The sequence below is a fragment of the Larimichthys crocea genome, chromosome XXI, assembly GCF_000972845.2.
Source record: "Larimichthys crocea isolate SSNF chromosome XXI, L_crocea_2.0, whole genome shotgun sequence".
Taxonomy (NCBI): Eukaryota; Metazoa; Chordata; class Actinopteri; family Sciaenidae; genus Larimichthys; species Larimichthys crocea.
Genome location: NC_040031.1, coordinates 16,943,112 through 16,968,968, shown reverse-complemented (window position 1 = coordinate 16,968,968; position 25,857 = coordinate 16,943,112). Strand labels below are relative to the sequence as shown.

General features: G+C 39.8%; 2 protein-coding genes across 6 annotated transcripts in view; one reads left to right on the top strand and one right to left on the bottom strand.

The window, feature by feature from the left end:
- The window catches only part of tln2b (talin 2b), a 77,993-nt gene extending 71,225 nt beyond the window's left edge, over nucleotides 1–6,768 (bottom strand). For 4 of the 5 annotated variants that reach the window (XM_019272292.2, XM_019272294.2, XM_019272295.2 and 1 more), the window contains exon 1: nucleotides 6,625–6,768. The gene's annotated coding sequence lies outside the window, so the exon portion shown is untranslated. Of the gene's footprint in view, nucleotides 1–6,262; nucleotides 6,582–6,624 lie in introns of those variants that run through there. The other variant, XM_019272293.2, reaches the window with a different exon arrangement.
- A 2,370-nt stretch (nucleotides 6,769–9,138) lies between these two features.
- On the top strand, nucleotides 9,139–10,778 carry c2cd4a (C2 calcium dependent domain containing 4A). The gene is made up of 2 exons (XM_010729417.3): nucleotides 9,139–9,265; nucleotides 9,397–10,778. Exon 2 carries the CDS (start codon nucleotides 9,424–9,426, stop codon nucleotides 10,765–10,767), a length of 1,344 nt encoding a protein of 447 aa, XP_010727719.3. The 5' UTR covers nucleotides 9,139–9,265; nucleotides 9,397–9,423; the 3' UTR covers nucleotides 10,768–10,778.
- Nucleotides 10,779–25,857: the final 15,079 nt, after the last annotated feature.

Here is a 25,857-nt window from a genome sequence, read left to right as displayed (position 1 = left end):
TAAGTAAACAGAATAACAAATCAGTAATTGACAGTTGTCAGTTGGGTTTTTATAGTCTTTAAAAGCAGCATTTTAAATATTATTGACATACATCAATTTATAAAGTTGTACTGTAGCAGCTAACCTGTTAGCAACAAATTAAATCCTCTCCCTCTCTCTTTTTTTTTTTTTTTTTTTTTTTGGTCTCCACCTTTTCCTGTTATTTGAATGAATGTGGCTCCTCAGTGGCTAAATGATCCGCTCGGGTCACCGGCTAGGCAGTAACTCTGTTGCTGGGCAGGTTGTGTACAGTGTTGTTTTAGAGCTTTGTCATTGAAAACAATTGTCTGCTGCAACTAGAAGCTGTTTGGGTTTGGCATGACCCCTTTCACGTCCACACATGAGCCATCATTTAGTTAATACAGGAAAATTACAAAGGTTTTGCCCTTAATACGCACTTGGTTTTGAGAGATCTGTTTGCATGAGCGCATTTATCTGTTTGACTGATTTTTTTAGTTAAATCAAGTAATCAATTTAACAAAGAATGACAGTAGTGTATATCTACTAAATCTAGATCTTCCAGGTACAGTTCATCCAAAATGAAGTCCAGCTTTAAATGGTCGTTGTATGAAAAAGGTTTCTACAGAGCACCAATAAAAATCATGCCATTGACTCCTGAGTCAACTTTATCATTCCATCTCCAAAAACAGAGCAACAAATGTAATTCTAGATATTGCTTTCCACTGAGGGTAACCAGAGAGTCCCTCTGCCCTTAACACAAGGTCAATGCACTGCTGAATATACAAAGCTAAAGTAACACAATCACTGATACAGCACAGCCTAAATTCTAAATGCACTTCCGCCAGGCCAATATGAAATCATTTCCACAAGAGTGTGTCAGAGCAGTCCACAGTTCTTCAAGGTGCTGACACTACATAGCCCTGAGGAGAGAAACATAGAGACAGAGAGATCTCGCTCGGTCAGCAACCCTGGCAGGCTGCAGAGGATCAGAGTAGAGGATAGCGGTGATTTCAGTGCTGCTCTTCAGACAGTAGAGTCCTTTCCCTTGGGCAGTCATGAAAACAGCCTGACAGCTGCTATACACACAAAGGACCTGATGGCCCTCAATTAACCTTGATGTGAAACTAGTGCCTTGTCAATTCTCCCTAAAACAAGATCAACGGAGCCATTTAGCAGCAATATCATTTTGTTCATTTCATCTGTCTGCTATTCAATCTCGCCTCTGTCCTAGTGCAGCTCGCCTTTGCTCCCTCTTTCTGAAAATTGTACAAGCCTATCAACCTCTGGATGTCTCCCATCATGGGCAATTTAAAAACTGAGATTACTTCAAATGCTGCTTTTTGATTTTTCTCAGCACGTTGTACCATACGTGTAAAAAAAAAAAAAAAAACGGTTATTCGCCTCATCAAGTGATTGGTTAATTGTACTGTGGTGCAAGACCCCTACCACTTAGCTGTATTTGGCTGTGATGTGTCATTGATGCAGATCGATGGCAAGTGGCTCGATCACTAGGATCTCTGCCCCACTGTCATTGACCTCTGGCTCCTGTGGCGCTCCTGGGAGACCCCCTGCCAGGGAAAAACACTCCCAGCATGCTGATGAAAACCATCACAGCCTTTGAGAGTGCGCCTCTAATGTGCTTTCTTTGTGATGCCGGAAAGAAAAAACACTTTGAAGAGCAGAGAAATAATGACGACAACATAGTACACTAAAGCTCTAAATATATATAGTCTACTGTATCTACATAGAAGAGTAAAATGCAGCCATTCAGAAGACACACTGCATGCACAAGAACACTTTATTTACAATCTTCTTTTGAGTTTAACTTCAATTACATTTCCCATCAAAGAGACAGTTTCTGGCAGTTAGATGCTCCGAGCACTAGTACCTACAATAGAGTAAAAAAAGAAACTGGGCATGTTACAACGAGCAGCCATTATATCTTAACAAAGACCACCAAGTGATAAACTGTGTTCTATGGAGTCTGTGACGATTAAAACCAAAAGCAGCAGTTTACACTACAAGAAGAGAATGGATATAAACATCTGGACTGACAGAATATACATCAGCTCCTTGTGTACTCGAGTTCAAGTTGCCATAAATTGCCAAAAAATCTAAACTTGTTTTGAGACGTTAGAAACAAAAGAGCTTTAGACCAGCCGCTCTCCCCTTTTTAGAGAAGGCTATACATCACATGATCTTTAGCACACGTATCACATGATCTTTACCACTGATAATCAGTTTGCCTCAGTCAGAGCAGAGCGGGCCGTGTTCCTGATCCTCCCAATGTTCGTTCTCACTAAACTCTAAAGTGTATGTGCAGCAGTAACATCTTTCCTAACAAAATGAAGTAGCCTTAATAGCAAGCCTATTCACTGACACATCGGTACAATTGGATACTATTAAAGTAATTTACAAAATTCGCACAAGGGCAAACTATTTAAAATCTCAGCCCACATGCTCACCAAATTAATCTTCGACAAAGTAGCCTTATCTCAAAAACACACATACACACAGGGATTAGGTGGAAGAATCTAAATGTAATTAAATACAAGTGACAAAATGTACCTACAAATTAATATATAAAAGCAGTGAGGCAGCCAAAAGGTAAGTTACAGACAGCTATTTACTTGGACAGCTGGCGCTCAGGGCATATCTTTCATTTTATGCCACTAACTCAATTTGAGACCATGTATGCACAACAGTGAAGTCAGACCTGTCGTCTGCTACTTCAAAATGGCATTTCATTTGACCCGCTGATGAGAGGGGCCACAGGCTATGCCACTGTTTCTGACCTGAACCACAACCGGCATCCACTGACCTACTTCTTGAGTCTGCTTACGCATCACTAGCAAGGCCACATCAGTTTAGACCACATGTACAGTAAGCACTTGGTAAGTACTGTATCAACCTCTGCTGACAGCTCTGTGAGATCATGTTCAATATAGTTCCACTTCACCTTTTAGTTGTTTTTATTTCATGCTTAATTATAATAAATGATGTGATGATCCGCATACATGAGGTCAAGTCAGCTGATCCGATTACAAATGGAAAGAAGAAATAAGAAAGCTTTCTACAGGATCAACAACTGAGAGACCTGCGGATGCACCGAAATTAAATGCCCTGATATTAATGACCAACAATTATTAATCAAGCGTGCAGTCAATTTCATAAACGAGCTTTAATTACTTCAAATCCAAAAGCACATAGGAAATGTGGTCAAGTGTTCACTGGTGAAAAAAAAAAGGGCACATCTGCATTAAAGCTCTCACATATTGACTGCCTGCCACATCCATCTGTTGGGAAAAATACCGTAAATGATGAATTCATATTGATGTGCTAGTGGAGGAGTGGCTGCCAGCTTAAACGTCTACGTCTTGTTCTATAGCAACGCATCTGGAGGCGATCCGCTGATCACAGTGACAGCGGTGAGAAAATACGTAGGAGAGATCTATTTCACTGGTAAATATGAAACACAAAGGCTGGGTCACAGTGACAGCATGGGGTGTGTTTTAGTTTCCACCTCCTACATGCTCATGCATTAAATATGGTTCAACAATCACACTCTCCAGTGACTCTCAGTGCCCTTACTTCCCAGCCTCCAACTGAACATTTCCTGGGGAATTCCGACCAGGAATGTGTTCTTGATGACGGAGCAACTTCAACAGCTGTGAGGAAAATCACTTTCTAATGAGCGGCACGGATATACAGTTGAGACATTTAAGGACCGCTTGTTCTCAACACTTTGGGGATCAAAATACTTACTTGGAAGTGTTGTTATTTGTGGAACCAGTCTGAGGACTGCATTTTTCTCTCTCTGGGTTGCAGACTAAAAGCACTACATTTCAAGGCCATGTCTGAGACTTGTAATTCCCTGTAAATTAGGCGCTGAGTTGTCTCTGCTACAGCAACTAAAGTTGTTGTTGCAGAGACACCCTTAATAGCTTCCCATAATACAGAATCACTGTGGTAATGGCCTCTTCAATAGCTGGCAATGAGAGGGAAATAGGCACCGTTTAAATAGTGGTTGGGTTTTAATTACCACTGCAAAGCAAAATTGCAGTTTTTAATATTTCAAAAGCTCAGACAGGAAGAAATGTACAATCTTGACAATATCTAGTTTTTTAGTTTTAAACTTCTCTGATCTCTTTTGGCACAAGCTTACAAACTGGCAAACATTGTTCTTAATAACCTTGGGTCTTGTGAATAGCGTCCAGTGTTTTGTTTGATGGAACACTAACCCTTTATCAGTTGCCACTGGTAGATTCATGCTGCATATGAGCTTGTGACACTGTTGCTGCGATCTAATTATATCTCTGGGAAAGTGTACAGTACTCATTGTAGATTCTCAGGCTGAGAAGGTCTCAACCTCCGTATTAAACATAGGCAAGCAGAGCTCATATTGTGAACCAACAGTGTGCCACAGCTGAGATTTTCATAGCTACAGTATTCCCACAAAATAGCATACCTGAATACATAATGTTATTTCCTCTTAATACTACAAACATTGTGTCCATCCATAGACACAAAAACAAGCACATACTGTATACACATTCATATATTGTGCACACACAATGAGCACATCTCTCTAAGCATAAATACATTAATCCTACAGACAATCCTGCTCAATTCCGTTCATAAAGACTTTCCAGGACTATGTAATCTGGAGATTAGTCTATATACTGACACATTTTGCTAATCTAAATACTATATAAGACGCACATGTGACCCTATCACTTACCCTCTATCAAAAATACATTGTTATACATTACAGATACAGGGAAATGTGCAAGTCATGACATGTTAGCTCCAAGGTCAAGTGTCAATACTTCTGACAACAGAAACATTTCATGGCTTTACAACCTCTGTTGAAGTAAAGCAATCGACTGAGACATCTGTTTCATCACACATGAAGCTTGACACCTCTAACCTACAAAATCTTGAGACAGAGACTGTATGTACAATGTAGAGACCGAAGACTTATCAGAAAGACAGGACATGTTAAACTAGGGTGCAGCCAACTAGCATTTGAATGCACATCAAGGTAAGACAGAGATTCTCACTAGAAATTAGGTTGTAGAAATTCAACAAAGCTGGAGCTACTGAGGAGCCCATATATTAATTCCCACAGTGTAGCTGGGGGATGCTTTTATCCTACACTAAGTGGTGCCTTACAGTACCAGCAGGGAGTGCATTCTTTTAGTATGGCTGCACCCAGTTGGAATCAAGCCCCTTAGCACCCTCAATGGTGCCTTACTGTATAAAGCCATCCCGAATCACAGCTGTCCACTCTGCATCCTGCTGATACAGCTTGACTTTTCTAATTACATCACTCCTCGGTATCAGTTTGAACCCCCCCCCATCCCCCTCTCACCACAGTATCAATATCCTTGAATTGACCCTTAATATCTGAGATGCTCTTTGGAGAAAATGCTCAGCTGCTCTATACTGTAAGAAGGGTGGGGTGGCATTTTTCTAACAGTTGGTCATACAGTAGCTGCCAACGGCTTCTTCAGTAAATGAGAATGTCAAAACTGGCTGATGTGGTGCTAATGTGGTCTGGCATAGCGAGTTAGCACAACACTCATTCATTTGTTCCACAAACTGATGTATGGACAACAAACCTAGGAATATATATATATGAGGGTTTACTCTGTTGCCCGTTCACAGTCAGTTAATGCCCTTTACCTGTGTGAAACAACCACATGTCACACAGTTCATAAAATATGTCATTACGATTGCAGTGCGTACCAATTTGTATGAGGCAGCAGGTTTAGGGAGACATGTCCTTCAAACGGGGATCAATCAGGGATTGGACAAAGTAACAGAACTACAGCTAGGCAAACATGTACTCTGACCTCTTTTGTAAAAATCAGGAATTTTCCAACTGGTATCCATGAAATAGCAGATTTTTATCACTGGGGCAAAGAGTCAGTCTCAACAAACTTGACCAAACTGACCACTACAGACCATCTCCTGACCTATTCAGCCCACTGTATAAATCATCAGTGGTTACATCCCCATGCATGCACACTACAGTCTCACATCGTGAATGCAGCTTTGATGTTGAGCCGATCCAGATAACATTCAGGTCAATTCCAAGTTACTGTACAGCACATTTCTTTGCAGAGCAGCAAGGATGCTGGAGCTGGGCAGCAGTAGTTGCTTATTTAACCTACTTTTTAAAGCAAGAAATTCGAGATCTCCTCATGATTTAATATGCACCAAAACAAGTAGGTCAATGAAATATTCATCTTATTACCTCTTATCTGTCAATGTCAGCAGCAGTCAGTCACATATAAGGCGATGAAAATAGATTTGACAGGCTTATAATAACGCAGCACATGAAGCAAATCGACTGATGTTAAATCCAAAAAAATAAAAAATAAAAAACAAGAGCGAGGAGATGGTGAAGTGGACCACATAACACTGATCATGTGAAAAGGTCGTCCGCAGGGTGTTAATATCAAATGTTTTCAGCGCTTCTGCTGAGCCAACATCGAGCGGTCCGCCTCCATGTAGTGAGCCCGTTTGGGGAGGATCAGCAAACGGCGTCAGGGTTTAAAAGACATATGGGGGGGGGGAAAGAAAAACAGCTTATAAAACATGAAGGTGAAATCCTACCTGATGTCTGTCACTCGTTAATGCATGCGACCTGGCTTGGATGTAGGCTAAGCGACATACACCGCAAGCGGGTCAGCTCAGCCAAGCCTGCCTTGCCTGCCTGCCTGCCTCCTCCACGGCATCAAGCCCCTCCTCGTTTATCGTACAGTGGAGAGAGGGATAGAAGAGAGAGAGAGAGAGAGAGAGAAAGAAAAAAGAAAAGAAAAACGACCGCATATCTATGCGCCGAAAAGAGGAAGCGGCGTCACGCTCATCCATCGCTTCTGATAATCATAGATGTAGCCGGATTAAGACAGATTGAAAGGATCAGGATTAAAGAGATACTGATTTGTGATGAGATATATAAAAAAATAAAATAATAATAAACCCGAGAAAAGATGAAGATTGAATGAGTTTTCTCTTATTTTTAAAAATGCTTTGAATTTGTGCATGCAGTTACACCTGCTGAAAGCGTGTCAGCACACCGACATCAGACCGTGAGGTTGGGCTTCATTCCACTTTGAAGTCCAGTCTACAGAAAAAACCATGCAGTGCATGTCAAACTAAAAGCATCCAGGAAATAACTTGTTTGTTTTCATACATGTTTTTAAGGAATACAGGATTTATAGATCACACCCTCTAATTCAGCATTTGATATCATTTTATTTGGATTGACAGGTTTGCAAATCTTTAAATGAGAATATATAAAGATTATATGGAATGTATTGCTCAGACTAACACCTTGCTCTTAGTTTATGATCTCAATGGGTGGACTGTTGTTTTCTAACCTGAGTCTATACTGCCCCCCAATGGAGATGTACAAGCATCCATGCAAAAGTAACGCTCACATACAAGGAGTTGGATATATATGATTTATATTTTAGATTATATTTATATTATATATTTTATACTTCCCTTCCTCTTTCTCCACCTCAGAAAATGCTGAGCCATTTCCTGAAATCTACAAACAAACAATGAACTTATTCTTCTGCCAATTAATACATATTTAATCAAGTTATGTAAAACTGCAATCATTATTTTGATGGCTGCAGGTACCATGCACAAGCAGAGCAGACTCACACAGAGACACCACAGTAGGCATATGTGTGTCTGAGTCATGTGTGTGTTGATTAACTTCAGTTTTCAGAGGAATAGTTTTTTCCTTTTTATAATTTTTATGCCTTAAATGAAAGATGTGAAAAAAAAAAAAACACTCTGAGAGTTACGCCTGAATTACTGACGTGACTTCAGTATTTTGGAAAACATTCAAGTTCCCCCATTTGGGACACTTTCCGGGATGTTATTAGCGCTGACATCATTCTGTCGTTCAGTGTCTGGTAACGCATGGTTACCAAGTTACTCCACTTGAACCTTGCCCAAGGCAGAGTGGAGCTTTTTTGACAGGATCCGTCCACTTTCCCTTATCGCTTCTCAATGGAGAGCAAAGGAAAGCCAATTGACAAAACTAAAGGGACTGACCTTGTTGTGTCAAAAAGGTTGGAACAGGAAGGCAGGGGTGAAACAGCAACTGCCACAATCGAGCTGTTCAGACCCTCCACAAATACAACATCCTGGAGATCATTCACAATACAGCTGCTTTATGTCCCACCACAAGAGGGTAGCACTGACATGATAATGTTTTAATAAAGGCTAAAGACCTAAAGCACAATATCTAGTGTATTTAAATATAAAACACTGGTCTCATTGTCCATAGACGGATGTTGACTTTTCAAGAACCACAAACCACACATATACAATCCTTTATTTAATCAAGTAACACCCACTGAGAGTTCTTTTTTAAGAGAGACCTGAGTGCGTCTGTGTACATAAAGATAAAGAGACATTATGACCTATTTTGCCAACTCTGTGGTTCTTCTTTACTGTTGGTTGATGAATGAATATACTATACTCACATAAAAAAAAATCTGGCTGAATGACTTAGACATATGTAAAGTGATCCAAATTTAATTTAGAAGTGTAGTCATGGTGGAGGAATAAAATGTGTCCTTAATGCTTCTTTTCAAAATGAGTGTGATATATGCATCAATGAAGCACTAACATTTGAAACATTGTTTTCACTAGAACACTATTTATGCAGAGGCCTGATTGACCTGTAGCTCTCCTCAAGTCAGTTAAGCTTGGCTGGCTGCATTCCTTGAACCTTTGCCCCTCGAAAAGGTTCAATAAATACTGTTCAGAATTATTATCTTATCCGATCACCTTGTTGCTGTTCACACAAAAAGGTCATCTAATTTAAATAAATGGAAAAACGAACACGTGACTTAAAAGCCTGTCATTTGTTTGTGAGCACTTGTTCTATAGTTGTAGTACGCTTATCTTGCTAAACAGTACGGTGGCTACTACAGGGGCATTAGGCTCTGTTGTGGTTTGGATATTTCCATGGGAACCAGTGGCCAAGGAGAGAGGGAGGATCCTGTTCGAGCAGCACAGGGGGCGTGCATTAGATTCACTGGTTTCCTGCTTCATTTAAACTGTCTGTGTCTCTCAAATAGCCACAGATGTGCGGGTCTTGACAAGAGACAACCTCCATCTGCCGTGAAGCGAGAGAGATTTCTCACAACAGTCTGAACTTCTAGCTGGATCTGTCAATCCATCCTATTCAGGACAACCTTGTGGATTATTCATATCTTCAGAATATAAGGTAAGAAAAGCTTTCTTCAAAGTTAATGATTATAGATGATGACCCAATTTTCTTTTATGCACTTTTTATCTGTTTGCTTGATTTCAAAATGCAAAATAGCATCTTACAAGCATATCCTGTTGATTTTACAGAGCTTCCTAATTTCTACCAGAGGACCCATGTGGGTGGTAGAGAAGATCCGTGTGTCAGTGGAGAGATCTAACCTGCCTATCCCATCAGCAGAACTCAATTTTAGAATTGGCAACATCATGTTTGGGGAAAAAAGTGACAAACTCAAAAGGGTTTCCCGTTGTCCTAATGTCATCACCCCTGACAACATCCCAGAGTTCTGCATCCCCCCAACAATCCCATCCCTGCAGGAGATGAAGAATATGGAGCAGAGCAGAGCTGCCCGCGTTATCAAGGTGTCTCCCTGTGAGAGGGTTAGCCCTGAAATAGAGATAACACGCCATGAGCCCATCAACCCACACATCATCCAAGTGGAGAGTGTGGATGAGAGCCCCTGTGATGGCTGCAGTGATGAGGAGACCACCAATGCAGATCCCCAGAGCCAGGCTGCCTTGTCCCTTCCACACCTGGCCAAAGCTCAGACCTGCTATGGCTTTTGCACCTTACTGGAAAGCCCCCACACCAGGAGGAAGGAGTCGCTCTTCCATTCTGATCCTGGCTCCTCTCCCCTGCTGCTGCCCAGGAGTCGATCCAGCATGTGCTCCAAACTCTCTCCATCCACCTCACCATCCTCTTCGCATTCCTCATTCAGCCTTAACACCCTGACCTCCAGGCTTTCCCCAAGAGGATACACCCTGAACTGGCAGGCCACTTTGGACAGCGATACAACTTCCTCTACTGAATCCTCGCCTTTCAGCTCACCGCTGCTGACCAGGTGCCCTGCCAAGTCTTCCCTCTTCAAAGCACTGAGCCATGAACTGCTGTTGTCAAGGAACATGAGGAAGGCAATAGTGTCCAGGAACAATTCCCTGTCCACAGATGAAGGCAGCTCCACGGACAATAGCCCCAATGTTATGAGGAGGGCATCAGAGGGGTTAGTTGAAGGCCTGCCCAATAGCTACAGCTTGGCACCGCCAACTATATTCCCAATGGACTTGACTCTGCACAGAGAGAGGGTAATGAAGGAAAGAATGGTACCCATAGGGAAAGATGGCAGCCTGAGACTCTCAGCAGAGTACTGCTCAGATAACCAAAGACTTCGAGTTCGACTGATCAGTGCTGAGGGCCTCTATCCTCTCTCTGTAGACCCCAAGATTATCAACTGCAGTGTTAGTCTTTCACTGGTTCCTGGTAAAGTGCAGAAGCAACGCAGCACAGTCATCAGAAAGAGCCGTAATCCAATCTTCAATGAGGATTTCTTCTTTGATAGTATCGCAGAGGAAGACCTCAGCCAGCGGTCACTTCGTTTTAAAGTGGTGAACAAAATGTCCACCCTGAAAAGAGACTATCTCCTGGGAGACTGTGATTTGCCTCTTTCTAGCATTGTGACATAAACTTTAGTACTTCCTTAACTGTTTATTTATGTCTTTGAATATTTATTTCTTTTTTTTGTATTGTAAAATGAGATTTTATAATGATTAAATTCTGAAAAACACTGAGTTTTGTTTGTCTTTTATACATATAAAAAAAAAGAGTTTGCTAACAAGGTTTATTAAAATATTATAAAGTGTGTCTGTGTAGACTTAAGATGTTAGGAAGTTAATTTTAGAAAAACAAACACAGCAAGATTAAGTTTATCCCCACCTCATAATTGCTTAAAAACAAAAACAAAAATGTTAATAGAATGTTTTATAAACTTTTCTTTCCTTGGTGTTTTAATGTGGCTGCAGCCTCAGCTTGTGTGAGACAACCGCCGTCTCGGATTTCTCCTAAGCCTGTTGTTTTCTTCCTGACCTTTTCAGTGATTAAACATATCACTAGAAACCAGAAACCTTAGAGGGGAGTTTTCGGCGTTGAGTATGCATAATTTTAATCAGTGCACAAAAGAAGCTCTATCCTACTGTTACACTTACTGTGATATTTCACGGAGAGTGAATAACAACTGAAGCTGAAACCCATTTCGAGATTTTTTAGGTTTATTTGTCATAAAACAAGAAAATGTTGTAGATAAAATTCAACAGTAGGTTAGTATTCAGCTTCAGGGGCAGATTTGATAAATACTATTTTAATTTTGATAGTCATGCACTTAGGTGACAAGAGTTTGTTTTTGATACTTTTGCTAATTTACAAAACACTTAAACCAGGCATGACAATTTACTAGAAAATGAAGAAATTTACTGTAACATTTCAGGATAAACTGCACTTTTCACCTTATAATATAGAGTATGAACTATTTTCAGACAGACCTATTTTCAGAATACAGAGCCAAGCATACTTTATTTATGTTGAGGACAATACCAGCATCTCTCTATGCAATATACATGTTTACCCAAATGAACAGATCAGCAGCCCTTAATGTGGACTTAGCAATAAAGTTCAGGCTTAAAAGCACTGGCTTCCAGTATAGCTTCTAGTTAAAGATTAATAGGTTTCTCAGAGCTGAGAAAAGCTCTGATAGGAGGCTAGCAACTGCTGTGTGTTATGCAGTGTACTGTATGACAAAAAACATACAGTAATGTGGAGAGATGGGAAGCTTTCACAAATACATATAAATAGCTATTGCAGTCATAATAATAACCTGCTGGGGGATTATTTTTAAAGATCAATGACTGTAATGACGCACGGTTTACAATGTAAATATTTCACTACATTTTACAGTTTGGATTGTGCCACCGAGAAAAGCCCTTGGACAAATACAGCTCATAATCCACTTTCAGTTGGAGCGACAGATTCAACATAGCCACAAAGACCTGAAATCCCCTCTCAATTGTTTTGATGGAAATAGGGGTTTTGTGTCTACAATACGTGACCTAATACACAGGCTTTTGTGCTACTGTAACACATAGAAGCATCTCATGTCAGACAAAGAAACCTATAAACATCCCACACAGACGAACTACATTTTTCGAAAATATCTCTCGGCGCAGAATGTGTTCCAGATCCTGTGAAGAGCCTGACGCTGTTGAACACTTTTGTATTGAGTGTTGACTCAGCTGTGAAATACCCTGTAATAAATGAGAATTACCCGTGATTCCCCTTGCTGGTCAACCACTGATAGGATTTGTAGGGATTTCCGTTGATCTATCTCCATTCAAAAAAGCAGAGGCGTTGGTTTTATATAGCACATTGGTTACAGCAATGCTGGGGCCTTGGTCCAAACTGATGGTGCCCATAAAAAATGTTTATCTATCAATGGGCACAGAATAAATGTATTAAATACTGTCTTATTAGCAATTCATATTAGCTTTCAGATCATAAGAAACAGGCACTTAAAAATACTACTTCCTGGAAAATAGTACATCCCTTAGATGTTGACCTTGTGCTGCACTGTTTTTTTTATCATATAAACCAAACTGCCTTTCTCTCCACTACTAATAGCTCATAAAAAAACATATATAAATATAAATGTAATGTACTCATATAAATGTAATAATGATCCCTCGCTGATCTGTTTCAACAGGAAATACATGACTACATTATTAAAAAATGTTACATACGTATTGCAATTTACCATTTGCATTTGAACATAACATTGCAAACATTAAAACACATTTGTACAGAATTTGCAGAGTTTGTAAGTTACCACTGATTACTAGAAGTGATTTCATATTATCTATAGGAAACATCTGTCTCCCTAAGAGCTGTGCATCATGAATGTAAATGCACAACAGGGGAAGTGCACTGGCTTAATCTCAAGTGTCTGAAAACAGTTGCCTGGTTACTTTCATTCACCAGGATGCCTTTGCCCAGCTAATGCACATTTACAATTTCAAAGTAATGAGCTGGAATTGACAACAACAACTGAAATGAAATGATCAGGTATACTTAGATAGTTTCAACGCCCTCCTTCGGTTCACCTCTCTATTTGCTACAAAACCTATTTAGTGTTCTTTCTTGAAATGGAAAGAAACTGTTTTCATACTGAGAAATGAAAACTATCCCCTTCCCCTTTTATCTCACGTCTGTTTTACAGCTTCCTATGTAAACGAGTCCGTTCTAACCAGTTTCCTTATCTTGTTTTCTGTTTTACCAGGCTCTTATATTGTGCCAAAACATATAACCTACATCTTCAAATGTCACTGCGAACATGTTTGACGAATGTAGTCACCGGTAGGTCCGTTACCCCACCTTCTTATGTTCTCTGGGTAAGAACTGTTTTGGAATTGGAGTGACGTAGGCTAATGGATCTCTTTTGTAGCGTGTTCTCCACCGCCCACTGCGACCCATAATAGTCCCTTTAAAATGGCCTTCAGATGTCAAAGGCATAGTGTTGTCAAGACAAAGCATTCTGATGTCTAACACTGATACAAGAGGTAAAGAAGATCCACCATTAAAGGAGACTGTCTTTGTCCTCTAATAGTCAAGCATTATGCATATATACTCATATATATTTAAAAGCCAAATCACATCTCTGGTTGCAATATTAAACAACTTTCATCAAATTACCACATTAAAAGAGGTCAAAATATTCCATGATGTCAGTGGTGATGTTACAAGTGATTCAAGGCCATGACATCACTGTTTATGGCCCACTGTTCAAATTGGTAAACACTGCCTTCAATGTTCAGCTTGTCGCCAGATTAGTGGAAGTAATAAGCAGGCTATATTTTAACTGCGTCATTAGTTTGTGACTGGACACATCACGAGATGAAACCAGATCTGACAGAGTGAAACAGACACTGACACGCACACTGGCAATGTCTGATGATGCTCCAAACTCACTGGAGTCTGCTGTATTTAACTAAAGTAAGACATTGTAAAAAGTCACGTGAAAAATTGACTTGGTTTGTTTATAAAATGTTCTTTTGAGCAATGTTGTCTGCTTTGCCCAAATGAGTGAATGACACAGTACTTGTGTGTTGAAATGAGTGACATAACTGAAAAAAAAGGCTAAATACATCCCCCTTTATTGACATTTCCAGTGTTGCACTAATCATCTATTTAACAATGGTACAAAATCAACTTGATGTAACCGCCTAACATATTGTTATCTGTATAGAAATCCCCAGTTTACGATAAGTCCAAGAACAAATCATGCTGTATCTGCACGTAGCAGACTCATCACTTAGCCTGTGCACCTGCCCTGTGTTACACCACCCACTCAATCACCTCAGGCACTGCATGGAGCTGAGTCCAAGCGTGACCTGTTCAGTACATAACAACCAAACATACTGTAGGTTGGACTTCCTCACATCTGATCAGACTTATATAAACAGAACCAAGGTGTTTGGTCTGGCTTGGGTAAGCAATTACTCACAAGTATGGCTGTTTGGTTATTGGATATCCTGACAGCACATCAGCAAAATGTGGGGGCTAATAATAACTCAACATGAGGCCTTTTGTAACACATCAGTTTATGTACCTTCATTTCTCAGTTGCCCACAGGGTCTGATCACACTTCTGAACACGCACATGCTGAGGGGATGGTTAAATGCATTAGGATAATCAGGACAGGTCTTGCACAATATTGTCTGAATAGCCATTAAGCAGTTAGGCAAACAGTCTACCACTGCACACGTCATGGCGGGGTGGACTCAGCTGGATTTGTTTGATTAATGCAAATTTTAGACAATCTTAACAAATCTGAACATAATTACAGTGATTAAATAGACAACATGTAGTATGAAATAATATAACCTTTGAAGAAAATGTATGAAATAGCACCAGCATATTCAAATTCAAGGCAAAATAAACTGTGCATGATTAGGTAGAGTACATGGAAAGATGACACTGTCGTCTTGCCTGTCACTCTGTGCTTTTCCTCTTCCAATAGCGCCTTCCACTCCCATGGCAACGAGGCCCAGCACCAGGGGAAACCATGGAGATCCTGCCTTTCATGTGTGTGATGCTTTTATTTCGACACATAAGTTGATAAAGGCTGTCCCTGTCTGTTTGATTCAGACGCATCTCAGCTTCAGTCATGCTGCTGCTTGCATCCAAAGCCAGCTGTCAATAGAACCTGTGCATCAAAAATGAAGGGAAAGGCAAAGCACAGTGAAGCATTGTGAATACTCCATGCGGTTCTGAGACAACCATGCACATACATATAATTATAACTACTTTGTCTGGGCATTTAAAATGATTTGCTACAATCAAAATGCTCTATTCCAAAATAGTTGTAAAATTCACCAATCATAGTGTCAAGACCCAGTCAAATGTGCTATTTGTTTCAATTAAGCGGGGGTGTAATGTATCTGTTGTCCTTTTAAATAAAATTACACTTCATTATAACATAACGAAGAAGATTTTTTCATTTCAGATGGATGAATTCACATTTTAAATCAAAGCTCTTTGACTTGTACGGTGATGGTCATTAGCCAGTATACTTTGTCTGCCCACTCCACACATAGTCTGGAGCTTGACCAGTTTCCCTGAGAGGGAGAGGCAATGAGACACATTTAGGTCTGTCTGTGTCATCTTAGCTGTCCTACTTACTATGATCCACTTACACAACCAACATCTAAACCACAGAGGGGCTTCACAGTCCCGATTCTCTCGACTTTGTTTGTCCTTGAGATATTATCAAAGTTGTGGACTGTGGAGCCAATTGTTTATTTGGGCAGAGTCGATTTATGGTCTCATCCTATGACATTTGTCAACTTAATTATATTTATATTTAGTATATATTTATTATATTTGCGGGGAGTAAATCCAGTGCTGTGGTAGTTCTACAATCATTCATTGGATTAAATTTTCATTATAATGAACCAGGGATGCAGATAAGTCTTATTCAAATGAATGCATGGTCTCTTCTGCTTGCATTATGAGGAACCAACAAATCCAATAAGGCGTAATTATAATTTCAAAGCACTGTAGTGTTTTATAGACTACTTAAAAAAAAAAAATGGAAACCTTCTTCCTCATTCACAGGTTTGAAGTGCCATAAGGATTTCAACTCATTTCCTACCAGCACTATTATTTAACCCAAATTGGTCACTGGTTTGGTGATTTATTAATGTTTACATATGATGAAAGGTCTTGAGTAATGGAAAGGTGGAGAAACATGTCTCTTATTTTAGTGTACATTTAATGCCCTAACAAAGGAGGCTATGATTTTCACATCTTTAGCATAGTGAAGCACACAGACTGGGAAAATCAATTCCCACTGGTACATGGACATGCTGTATCGTCATATAATTCATAAAAGGGCTGTAAATATAACAGTGCACCAGGAACAACAGATAACAAATGCTCCACAGCCTCGAGTCACGTTATTTGACTAGGGGTAAACATAGAAGCTAGGTGATGGGTCTTTGTTTGCCAATTTGGTGTACTGGACAACTGGCTGATACAGACCAGGGTAAATCGCAGTATCATTTTGTACAAGTGCTTTATAACTTGTGGCACAGAGGAAAGAGTTTGCCTTAGGGAAGATGGCTGATTTTAACCATGAAACATTCACACTTCAAGCCCTCAGACTGCACTTTCAAGTTGGCATAAGCCTCATTTGCCATGGTAGTCAAAGTCAGAGACCACAGCTGCAATAAATCTGGTGTGGGGAGAAGCGGCTGCTTCTGAAGCAGTGATACTGCCTTAATAAATGTCTCAACATTGGTTGTAAGCAAGGTGTAGCTCCAGTTGTTGATGTTAAGACTGTGCAGACTGAGGTTTCTTGGGGCAGGTTATAAAAGCTGAGAGCTCGTGCAGCTTTTTCCACTCTAATTCAAGTTCTGCTTCAGACATGTATTCTTGTCACAAAGTGTCAGAATTATGTCTTGCCCCAAGGGACTTATGAAATGATAACACCTTTTAACACTAAATCCTTTATATCCTCTGTATTATGAATATAAAAAGGTACGCCATTTTGGGGCAGAAATGTTTTTCTTCTGCCTTTATTATATAATATCAAAAGGTGCAGTACTTCAAAATATTATCCAGATCTTTGTCAAACAGGTGATATTATAATATCACGTAGAGACTATGAATAGAGTTTAGCCTTTCATATCTGGAGGAAAAGAATTGCAATATCAAAAAATAATCTTGGATCGACAACTGCTGTCAAAGCTGTGCAACCCCCATTATTCCGAGATCTGAGGACCCACGTACTGTGCAGTTTGCCAGATAAATAAGGCCTTTTTATGAAGTCAGTGCTTTGTGAAGCAAAGTGTGTGGGTAGTCCAAACGAATGAGAGTGAGAGGTGGCAGCCATGAAAGCCTGACATTTTATCAGCTTTTTCATCTATCGGCTAATTACAAAAATCCCAGGCTGAATTTTTTTTATTTTATATTATAATATAAAATATTATATGAATAAAAAAATGGAATACACTTGTAGATTCAAAATATAGAGGATATAGAGGATTATTCTTACTTGGAATATGTACACCAGCCACATTTGGTGCATCTGTCTAATCTGATCCAATTGGCTGGTTGCATAGCAGACATTTTGACTCTCAAACAGGTGGACTTAATAGCAGTAACAACGGCTCGGTTCCATTAAGTGTCCCAGTAACAGTGATAATGAACCAGCATGCACAATAGCAGGACCTCCACTAAGTGGAATGTATCTATCATTAATACGCCTGTGGGTTTTCTGCTATGACAGGTTAGAATGTTTGCTCTCCATTATGCTCTGCCATTAATTCTACTTTTACAAATCAGTTCTTGTCGGCAAAAAAAAAAAAAAGGTCCTAATTGCACTTTATGTTTCTGAAAATATGACCCTCTCATTTTCAAATGATGCATTGTTACCTAACTCAAATTTCCAAGACATTAATCCAACTGTAATTTCTTACCTTACCTTAATTAGTATTGCGTGGAACACCTTGACCCTGCTGTTTCATGTCGAAATGGCTCCTGCGGAAAAGGTGTTGTTGCACATTTACAATAATAAAAAAAAAAATCCAAATCTCAGATGCTGGATATCACTGCTTCAACTAACCGAGGTAAGCATTTGCTTTTTGCGTTAACTTGTTGTTGTTAATTGTTTTCACTCTTTTCTGCTGTTTTAGTGGTTGCTTAATGATATCATATGAAATATGTGTGGTAGTGTGAAATGTTTGCTTGTAGTTGAGCTAGTTGAGGTTTTCTGGTTGCTGTGGTTGTTGTTTGGCACATGCATTAGCTTTTATGTTGTTGATTGATGAGGTGGTGAACTTTAACATCTTTCATGTTTTAGTGTTATGGGATGAATTGCTGTTGTTGCTGTAGATGGCTTTGGTGTTTACTGGCTCTTCAGTTGCAATGTTGCTGTCTATTAAAAAGTAATATTTTGTGGTGGCTGCACATTTGTTTTCTTGTAATATTTAGCCTAATGGACACCTTGTGGCTGTTTGTCATACACATGCACTGCAGTCACATTTACATTTACATCACAAACTTTATCATTTTCCTCATTTCAAAGTCTAAATAGCTGAGCTCCTGTGATGCAGTTGATGCTGCTGCTACACTCAGTTGCACTCGCTGTCAATCAATCAATGCCACATAACATTACCTAAAAAAAAAGAGATTGCCTGTTCCCATTTCTGTGATTGCTTGTATGCAAATAATAAATTGCACCGTGCTGAAATTAGAGCTGCGACTAATGATTCATTTCAAAATCAATTCGCCAATACTGTTTTTCCATTAATTTGTTCATTCAGTCATTGGAAATTTTTAGAAAAGTGAAACATATCCATAATTAACCAGAGTCCAAAGTTGCATCTTACAATTCCTTCCTTTGTCTGAAACTGTAATATTCAACACGCAATGATATAAAACAGCAAAGGCAATAAAGATGATATAACCAACTAAATGGTTGGCATTTTCCACTTTAAATGATTAAATAAATGATGAAATTTGTTGTCAGGTTAAATCTTCCGTCACTTAACTAATGAACAACAATTCAACCATAACAATGAATTAACTAATGGCTTCAGCACTACTTGATATTCCCTAGCCAGCTGCTACATTTTAACAGGTTTGCTGGGTTTTATTCAGTTCAGTTCATTCCCTGCAATCATGGTGCTACTACAGTAATATCCAGGACAGTCCACACATATAAAGTGTTCATTATTCCCCTCACAGGCAGTAGTAGAATCCACATAATAGGGACTGGCGTCATCCTCTGTATTTTAATATCTCAGCCTTGTGTATGCTTATGGGAAGTGATGAGGTCAGAGCCTAGCTGGCAAACATAAACTCTATACATAGTTGCTGTTCACTTGATTAGAAATCTGGCTGACCTAATCATAATCACACAAGGTAATCTTATAACTGTTTGAGACTTCAATCACTGACATTCTCATTGATGTTTTATAGTTATGGCATGTATTTGTAACCACTATTTTGCAACAATGAGTTGGCAGTGAAAGTAAAAACCAAACGACATCCCAAGCTGTGACTGTAGACTGATTGAGTCCAGCAAAGCCTTTACACTACATAGTCTCCCTCACTACTGTGTCTGTGAAGTGTTGGATAATTATTCGCTTCATTTGCTGTTCTGCCCCACTGTCACAATGCACAATGGGGGAAAAAAATAGTTTTGATTAGCAATGCAGGAATCCTAATCTACTGGAAGCTTAGTGAATAACTGCTTTGCTTCTCTGATCAAAACCTTAATTGATTCAGTCGCTGAATCATCGCCCCTAGTTTCTCTCTCAGAGCTACAATAATGCATGTTTTCCACAGCTGGGCATCCTTTGCCTCACGCAGCGAGTTGAAAGCGAGAGTTTCAAAGGCCACAAAGCTCAGATCTCAGCAGGGCACATGTTTCTCACCATGTGAGGCTGCATGTGTTGGTACACATGTCAGTGCTACAGTGCGGAAAAAAGGGAATATGTGTGTTTGAGTGTGTGGTCTGTGTTATAATTCATGCCTGTGCTCCAGGTTGGGGTAAAGGGACTATGGTTGCTTCTGAGCACACATTTTGAAGTCAAAGGAACTGAGACAAGGCAGTTACTCGTGAGGATTTTTAATGGTTAAAAATGAACAGATCATATTCCCATCCTTGGTGTTGCAGCTCTGCTCTCACAGTGCACAAATCTGTTATCTCTCCTCTTTCTTCTAAGCAAAGCAAAGGGTACAAAACCTTCAACGAGCAGCTTGTCAAGTCAGCACTGACAGTCATTTTGGCTGGTTAAATGACAAATTGAGCAATATTATGCATGCCGGCTCGGTGGGACATTTGAGTAGAACGGAGCCATCGTTAATGTTATTAGTAACACCTGTGTTTTTTTTGTGCTGTGATAAGTCAAAATGTCTGCTGTAAGAAAGGCCTAATCAGCTTACAGTACAGCTGAGCCTGAGTACAGCTGAGGCTGTCATAGTGCACCTGAGGATGACAAAGTTTGTCAGCCTAGACTGATGAAAGTCGGGGGGCGGTTTAACAACGAGGATCTGAGCCTGATACGCCGCAACTAACGTGTCCTAAAATGGCCACCATACGGAGGACGCACTTTGGATCTAATAAAAGCACTGTTTAGTGTGTGGTGAATAGTGCAGCCTCAGGGGACACTAACAGGGCTACAGACTTTTAGTGTTGTTTGCTTACACCTGCAGTAACTGATTTTTACGGCCACGTGCAGGCAGCGGAAACAAACTCAAACATTGACAACCATCACCTTGTAGCAAACCAGTTGCTTATTATTTACGCATCCATCAGTCACTGTGTGGAGCAACATCATTATTAATTTGCTTCTCATACTAATGCTTCACTAGCTTGCCATTTGTTGCAGCAGATCAAATGGGCAAAAGGACAAACAGAGAGGAATAGGAGATTTTTTGAATATTTTGATAAGTGTATAAATAAATAATGATAAATATATTTGGTGTAAATCTCATAATTGGTTAGCATCAATAAATCCCCAGATGTCTGATTGGCTAAAATAATCATCTAGGTGGTGAACCCCTACAGCTGGCCTCTTACCACAATGTTCTGTGCTCTAGGTGAATATTGTCCTTAACTTATGCTCCAATTAACAATGACATGAAGGTATATTACTTTTCCATGTTGAATATTTATCTCATCCTTCTCTGTTCTGACTGGTCCTTATTTGCTAATACACACCCACACGGCCACATCCTTATTCTCCCAGGCTCACACAGGCATTGTCACAGTTTCCATGTCCGGTTTTAGTGAAGCCAGAGTACAGCCTCGGGCACCACAGCCCTTTATTTCTTCAAAAAGGAAATGACCTGCATCTTTGCCACATTAGTACGAGCCTGCACTGCATACTGAACTTGTAACACACACACACACACACACCCTTTTGGTCCAAGAAAATCTGTATGTAAAGTGTTTGGCTCAGAATAGCAAATTGCCACCAACATGGCTCAGAATGTTCCATTACTCATTGCTACCGGTTTGAGTGCATTTGACTCATCAATAATCAAGCTTAAAGTATATTATGATGCTTATTGTTCCACCACCTGTTATAGTGGTTCCTTGGATTTAAATGTATTTGAAATGCAATGGTTCACTTAGTATTTGGCACTACATTATGCAGACGCATATGTTTAGAGTTAATCTCAATAATGATAGTGTTTTAATTAATCGCAATGCTTTATTTATCAGTCACCTGTTAGCAGCAGAAACTACTGTGAACAGCAGTATGTTTTGAGCAGCTTGATGTGTGCTGCCATCTGCTGGCGATTTTACCTCACTTCAGTCTTAACCAAAACCTATTTGTCTTTGTGGAAGCCAAGCATACAAGGAACATGTGACAGGATAATAAATGTACTCTAGCTGCCCGCTAAACATCTTTTTAAAATGTTTGAATATTATCATTTTTCCTCAGCTATAGCTTATTTAACTTCTACACAAAACCAACCCTACTGTATGTTCAGGCACATCTACTCTTGGACTCACACTTAGACTACATACAAAGGAGTAAACACACACACACTTATACACATAGGCAGGACTGGACATGTACCAGCATACCCCCTGCACGCAAATTCACTCACCACCCAGAGATGTCTTTATTGATGTGCACAAGCACTTCAAAGAAAATAAAGGGATGTGCAACTCTGTTGTTTTACACCGTACACCTCTAATATCACTTTATTCTGGCCCACAGCAATTATTTACAAGTGTTAACTCAACAACATGACGTACGGTCTCAGGAAAAAGACACGTGTTTACGCCCAATCACAGAGACTGGGCTCATGAATGTTAGGATACACAGTGTGAGACCCTTTCTCTCACCATGCTATTTTTAGTAGACACCAATGCCTTCCGGCAAAAATCACATGAATATGGATAGTGTGCTCGGCTGTACAGAGTGGTTTGCAGCAAGAGAGCAATGATTCAGACAGACAGCCTGCACATACTCTGTGTGTGTTCAATAAATACTGGACCAGTACTGTAGTATCATAAGGCTTTTAAAGATTAAAAAAAACATAAGGATTACTGGATTCTATAATTTTTTTTCTTTAGATCAGAGACATGTTTAAATATGCAGGGTAGAAAACTGTTTTTATTTAATACTTTGACAGGCTACTTTTGAAATAATGTTGACATAGTTATATTTCTTTTATTACAGATTACAAAAATTACACTTGTTTCTTTGGTGGTTTGGATTTTCCGGGTTTGTGACAATACCCAGTCAAAGATTATGAACTGCCTTAATTCTTAATTATTGAAAATATAAAAATATGAAAATCGCATTTAGTATCAGAAAAGACATCCACGACCAAATAAAACAGCCTCAGATTCCTCAGTTGGTAGCACATTAAGGTTTTGCAGCTTGCTGCAATATTTTTATCCTCCTCAAAGCACATAATTCTTGTGATCATTAAAGCTTGCAAAAATAGCACCACCACACAATGAAAGTAATAGATTCATGCTGCAGAAATGTACGGCCAAAAAAAAAAAAAAAAAGAACACTAATTTGCTTCATGTATAAAATTTAATTAATTCCTAAACATGGCAAGTAATTATTTGAATATTGATTGAATTTTACTACAAAATACAACCACATATTCATAATTAATGTCTTTGTTTTTCTTGTGAGCTTATCTTCTTCATACCAGAAATCCAATCATTCATTATTTGTAAAAATAGCACTTGAGTTCTTGACTTTTTTACTTTGCACCGGTCCTAAATGTATCTGGTTTACTTTCCATCACTCTTGTGCCAACTAACATGGTCTAGCTTCATGTCCTTGACCTGAGTATAGTTTGCAAGTCAATATTATTCAAAGGCTGTCTATGGTTATGCCTTTAAATAGGCCAATTTAGGCTTGGAGCACATGCATCTTGGAAGACAGGTTTATTTTGGTGTAACTCAATTTTTCTCAAGTCTCCTTGGCCGTCGGGATATATCCTTGAGAAAGAGGCCACAGGCGTCTGTACTTTTCTAAACATCTAAAATCAAGTAGTACTCGGTAAAGCAAAAAACCTCACAGAGTTTACCTTTAATAGATTACAGGTCCTGCAAGTGTAGCAATGTCCAGCAGAGAGTGCCCTGACTCTGTTTAACACTAGATTGTGTAGCACCACTGGCTGAAACTAGCAAGACACACATCTTGTGTTTCACAAGTTAGTGGATCAAATATCTGTAGAGATATTCTTTGTTTTATTTATTTTTATTTGTATTGTGAACGCGTATGCAATACAAGCAGATAAATGAAATATGAGGAGCAGTTTGCTTATTGATGCACTGCAAGTACTCGTTGTGTGTCTAATTATTTTTTTTCACACCTAGACTAGACGTGTTCTCAGGGGAGTACAGTATTCACTTAGCAAATCTAAATGATTCATTTGTCATGCAGTTTAAAGCTGGAGGCTATGGTAAATCATTTGGCCAAGACATTTTACAGAAATCAGTATCTCAACTCTGCTAGTTAATGTTTCAATTCTTCCGATTATCATTGACTTCACCAGGGGAACACCAAGGTGTCTCCTGAAGCTTCTCTTCTCCTCTCTTCTCTTCTCTTCTCTTCTCTTCTCTTCTCTTCTCTTCTCCTCTCTCCTCAGCCTCCTCCCCTCTCTTCTACAGCATTCTCCCTTCTCGTCTCCTTTATTCTCCTCTGCCTTGTTCTCTTCAACTGTCCTCTCCCCACGGAGTGGTCTTGTTCTCCTCACTTGCAGATGATGTGGTTTGGAGGGCTGGAGCTGATGCAAAGTGACGTGTCTCCCCATCACAGGAGTGGCGCTGAGGCTGGGCCTCACTTCCCCCGCACTGGGCTGTTTTTGTTCGCCGCAGCTCATGCGGATAATTTGCCGGGATGCAGTGGAGGGCTGTCACAAGGACTTGGCTCAAGGGGTGTGGGAAAATAGCAGAAGCGTCTTCCATGCTCAAACCCTGCCTTAATGATGAGCATTAAATATGAACATCTTGTTTGTGTAAGCGATGCATTAGGCACCCTACATGTCCCGCTCCTTGCTTTTGCTTTTTCTCTCTTTTGGCCCCTTCCTTCCCTCCCTGATTCTTCGCAGCCTTGTCCTAGAGTCTCGTTTGAGAATCAGTTGAATAATCTGACTGACAAGCAGCCTTTAGGTCATGGCATCTCTGTTCAGAAAATATTCTCAATTCTTTGTGAAAGCACACCACAAACACAGCTCTGTGTGACTGAGCTAATGTTCCTCTATGAATGCAACTGAAATGACTAGGGAAACAACAACGGCTTTGTCTTGGCATCCTTTACTATTCTCTTTATAATATCTATTTGAAGGCTTTCCCCATAGTGTGATTGCCTGGTTCAATGTATTATACTGTAGCGGTAGCTGTTGTGTTTCGCGACTACATAGAACAAGTCTATCTGCATGGCACTGCTAGCATATAGTGGGACCAGACCAAATGATAAATTAACAGGCAGAAAGCTCCTTCATACCTTACTGATCAGAGACAGCAGTCCCAGTTCAGTTGAACAAGTCTATGTAGAATTGTTACAATGACAGTTACAGATAAAGTGATCTCAGGGAACTAAGGAAGAAAACACACCACCCTCCCTTAAAATAGACCTCCCTGGGTACTGAAGCAAAGGACAGAGTGACATTGTGAATGCTAACATCTGTGCAGAACCTTGCAGTACCAAATGCCCCAACCCCAAGTTTGAGCAGACTCTACCGTCATCCTCTAAGGAGCAGCCATTTTGGAAGGCTCTCCCGGCACAGATGTTGCATATTAAAATGTAGGGCTGTTTTAGCAGAGGAAATGCTGTGGAGAGAGGGGGCTGTTCCTCTGTGGGCCTCACCTGTGCCTTCATCCGAGAAGCCAATCCAAGAGAGGGTACTGTCTAACCAACCAAAAACAAAGTGACATTCAAGATAAAGTCACCCTGTCGCCTCTTTGACCCTGGGAGGCTGTGGACAAATTATTTCACACATGAACATACCTTGTTTACAACAGAGACAATTGGCTCATATGCAAATTTCCAGAAAATAATTGCTCTTACCGTATAGATACACTGATATACCTCAGACGTGTGTGTTGCCGCAGCCTATATAAAGGTTAATAACTGTATTAGTCAACAGCATAAAGGGAATCAGTGCTCTGACCCTGCCTGACCAGTGCTTAAACAGACAATGAACATTTGCCCTACAACATCTCTCATCATGAA

Bases quoted from the DNA above. Each gene is read 5' to 3' on its own strand.
- c2cd4a (XM_010729417.3), top strand. From the start codon at position 9,424: ATGTGGGTGGTAGAGAAGATCCGTGTGTCAGTGGAGAGATCTAACCTG.